At 30.6% G+C, this 4,244-nt stretch overlaps 1 protein-coding gene across 1 annotated transcript; it reads left to right on the plus strand.

Moving 5' to 3' along the window:
• Positions 1-448: 448 nt before the first annotated feature.
• Positions 449-3,350, plus strand: LOC113381724 (pancreatic triacylglycerol lipase-like). Its single transcript, XM_026620455.1, has 4 exons — positions 449-744; positions 900-1,030; positions 2,358-2,757; positions 2,873-3,350. The coding sequence occupies exons 1-4, from the start codon at positions 449-451 to the stop codon at positions 3,348-3,350; spliced, it is 1,305 nt and encodes a 434-aa protein (XP_026476240.1).
• The last annotated feature ends 894 nt before the right edge of the window (positions 3,351-4,244 follow it).

The following is a 4,244-nucleotide window of genomic DNA, read 5'->3' on the forward strand; positions in this document are numbered from 1 at the left end:
TTGTATATACCGTTTTCGTTTTGGTTGAGGAGCACTCTAAATCCATCTGATCGGTATCCGTATTTGAAATTTTTGACATCTCTAGATAAAGATTATTATTCCCCCGTAGGGAAATATTCCACTAGACCAAAATCATAAAATTTCTTCAAGATCATTGCAAATTGAATAAATATAATAATTTTCAATATTATGAATGTCACAATATTTTGTTTTTTTATGATGCCAAATGACATGCCAAATTCACTCTAAAAAAAGAACAACGCATTTTTTGCAATATTTTCTATTACTGTTTCTGAATATTTTTTAATGTTTAAAGATTTTAGTATTTTAAGTGTTTAAGTTCTATTATAAAATTATATTAAACTGTTTAAATCGTACCAAACTATTTATCCAGTTATACAAAATTATAATGAATGAGCACATGCGTCTTGTGTTTTTTTGTGCCATAATGGGCATCCTACCAACTGGACATTTATATCGATTCAATACGACAGAGCGTACAATTGAAATCGAAACATGTTATTTAAGCCTAGGATGTGTTAGTTACGGCCCTGAGTGGTATCATAAACTATATCGTCCGGTAAACGAACTCCCGCTAGCTAGGCACACGGTCAACACCCAGTTCTTGCTATATAGTCAACTAGAGGGCTCACATGAGGGCCCTAAGGAGAAGCAGCCCTTGCTGATCGAAGTGGTGTCGGCAGTCCCTTCTACTGTTAACATTTCTGCCTATGTCACCGGAATGCCAGTCAGAATGATAATACACGATTTTACAAGTAGCGGTTTTACGGGTTGAATTAAGCATTTAGCGCATGCAATAATCGACGTACCAAATTCAGGAAATGTAATATCTGTCAACTGGGAAGAGGGTGCTGAACCACCGTATACTCAAGCCATAGCCATAGACTTGTAGCATTGGAAATTATACATTTTGTGGAAATGCTACACAATCACTATGGACTTGAATTTCCACATCTGCATATAATAGGCCACGGAGTTGGTGCTCATATAGCTGGTTATGTTGGCGAAGGTTAGGCCAAATATTTTTTCTATAGCACAGAGTAGTACTCAAAAGACCGCGGGTAAAAAGGTTTGTTTTAGATGAATAGCCAGCCATCACCTTAATTCTTACCAAAATATTTTCTTTCGTTGTTAGTTTTCTTGATCACCACAGTGTTCACCACTGTTGTGTAGTTTACAAAACCATAATATAATTTAAAGTCTATATTATTTAAAAAATTTATAAAAAGTATTGTTATTTTTAAGTTAGATTCAACTGCTTTTTGTTTAAATATACTCCATAAAAGCTTGCTTGTAAATAAAAAAGTAAATTAAGTTTAAACACAATTTACAAAATATCAAATTCAAAAAAGCTTTTCAAACTTTTCTAATAATTATTAAAATTTAAAATGAATTGCTCAAAGTCGAATTGGATCTTTGAGCCTTACCCTCACCCTATAATTATATGATAAATGCTTTATAGAGTACTTTTAACTTTTACCTTTTAGGCGGCGTAAAATGGGACAACCAGGGGGCAAACGATTTGATGTCTTATTTTTAATTTTAAAGGGATTTCACAAAATAATAGCCAATAATAAACAACAATAGCAAAATAATAGCCACAAAATAATTCAACCAATGCAACATATAAATTTCATGGGTAAATTTTTTACAGAGATAACACTGTGAATAACTTAAATAAAATCTAGTATTTTATCAGAAATAATCGTAGTTGGAATAACTATTTAATTAATTTATCTTGAATTGCATTTTTAACTTGGCCTAGTTTAATACCTACTATTTTTTATTGTTTGCCAGGGTAAAGGTTTCATTGGTTCTTTCTACCTCATTCATATGTAAGCTTTTATAAACGTTATATAAAAAACTGTTGAATCTAACTTGAAAATAACGATAGATCATACAAAACAATTAAATAACGTATACCTAAAAGTTACATCAAGGTCTCGTAAACAGAACAATAGTGCTCACAATCAAGAAAACTAACAACAAAATAAAATACTTTTGTTATAGATTTTCAAATACATCTTTTTCCCTTTTCTTTCAAATATCGTTGCTAAAAAATTCTTAACTTGACTTGTTTTTGAGATAGTGCTAGTGAACTTTTTTACCCGCAAATATTCAAGCCCCGCTCTTCTCTATAGCATCGAAAATCATAAATTGCGCATTTAAAATTGTGGATATATAAAAAATAACAAAAAGTAATATGATTGGCAATTTGATAATGTATACAATTTAAATTTTGGCTTGATATTAAATTAGTGCTTAAGTTCTTGAATATATTTTCCAATTACGTGAATTCAATACGTCAATTAATAATATAATATTAATTTTTACAGCTATTAAGGAAAATGGATATAAAACTATAGGAAAAATCACTGGTCTTGATCCCAGCGGACCTTATTTCGAAAGAATGCCCAAAAAAGTAAGATTAGATATAGGAGACGCTACTTATGTAGAAGTTATTCATACAGATGCGGAACCCAATGGCCAAGGTATTATGGAAGCCATCGGCCATGTCGATTTTTACCCAAACAACGGTTATTCCCAACCTGGATGCAACGTGTCTAAAAAATATCCACATATCTTGAAACTGACGAGGGATTCTCTAAAAGAAGGACAGATATATCCGGGATGTTCTCACAAACGATTATTTAAATATTATATTGAATCTATAGCAAATTCAAATTGTAATCATATAGGATTTCACTGTAATAAACTACACCATGTTTTTAAGAGGTAGCTGCACGTCTTGTGATTTAAACACGTCTCCCTCATGCACTGAACTTGGATTGAACACTCCTTTTAACGAATCTTTATTTCATTTACCCTGTTCTACAAAGTACTACTTTAGGACGGGCTCATCGGGAACATATTGTTTGGATTTGTATAAATTTAAAATTAGTTTTGTTTCTGAAGCCAGAAACCCTACTCAAATTATGGGATATTTTGATGTTAATTTGATGACTGGTGACCTTGTAACCAATATGATTCTAAATGAATTCAGATTTTATACAAAGATTGATTCATGCCTAGAGAATTACACATACGTTGGATGGTCTCAACCACCTTCGTCTATAGATTACATAAATTCTGCTAGATTTAAATGGAACTATGAAGGAAACTCATTAAGTATTACCAAAAATAGCCAAGTTCATATTAAAAGAGTAACTATTTCACGCATTACAACTGATAAATCAACACTAAATAGATTATGTCCGGAGGAAATAGATGCCTATCAACTGAGACCGGGACAAATAGAGCTATTTCATTTGTGCGATGGCGAAAGGAATCAAACTATTCCAACAACCACTTATGTTATTGACACTTAAAGTAATATTGATGATAATACAACGCATGTTTCAACAGATTTTGAATGAAAGCCACATATTTTTTATTATTTATTTACTTATTATTTTATTTATTATAACAGATTTTGAATGAAAGCAAATTCGAATAAAAGAATAAATAAGAAGCCACATATTTTTTTTATTATTTATTTACTTCATTTATTTATGCTTGCCCGTTTGATTTCAATTGGTTACAACAAAAACGTTATTGATCAAAGAGTTCAATACTAATACGGAAGAATTTAATTTTTTTCCAAACAAAAGAATAATTTTGAATAGATTAAAAATTATCTGTCTAAATACTAACAACTTTTCGAAGTTTTCAAAAGCCTAATATAGTTCATGCAAATAACGAGAAAATTGGAAAATGAAAATAACATAAATATTATGTTAAGTAACATAAGAATTTCTGAATATAAAACCATCAATAATACATTTTAATTTTGAAAACACTATACTAACTAGTTGCAAGTGGCATTTTGCCTTAGGGCAAATTGCATACACATTCCGATATGCGTAATAATGAATTTAATCAACAATAATTATTATTGATTAAATGCATTCAATCTGATTTGTATATGATCTACCTGCCTACCGGTATACTTGTTTACCTACCTACCTCTAAGAGTGGACAGGTATCTTTCTTAAGTGTAAACTAATATGCTTTGATATTTGACTGTTGATATTTAAAATATGAGCCATATTCCTACAGGATGTAATGTTTCTGAAGATTACTTGATGCAAAAATATTGAAATTACTAAACCTAATCTTTAAAAACTAGATGCAAGTGGCGTTTTGCCTTAAGGCATGTTGCATAAACTTCCCAAAATGTGTAAATATTTGATTTTTATATGATCTACCTCTAAGTGTCTATC

The sequence above is a fragment of the Ctenocephalides felis genome, unplaced genomic scaffold (assembly GCF_003426905.1).
Source record: "Ctenocephalides felis isolate EL2017-DRISC unplaced genomic scaffold, ASM342690v1 CF-g0.4_SCAFFOLD_03032, whole genome shotgun sequence".
Lineage (NCBI taxonomy): Eukaryota > Metazoa > Arthropoda > Insecta > Siphonaptera > Pulicidae > Ctenocephalides > Ctenocephalides felis.

Bases quoted from the DNA above. Each gene is read 5' to 3' on its own strand.
- LOC113381724 (XM_026620455.1), top strand. From the start codon at position 449: ATGGGCATCCTACCAACTGGACATTTATATCGATTCAATACGACAGAG. The intron at 1,031-2,357 runs GTTAGGCCAAAT...TAATTTTTACAG, and splicing joins AGCTGGTTATGTTGGCGAAG to CTATTAAGGAAAATGGATAT. The intron at 2,758-2,872 runs GTAGCTGCACGT...GTACTACTTTAG, and splicing joins CTACACCATGTTTTTAAGAG to GACGGGCTCATCGGGAACAT.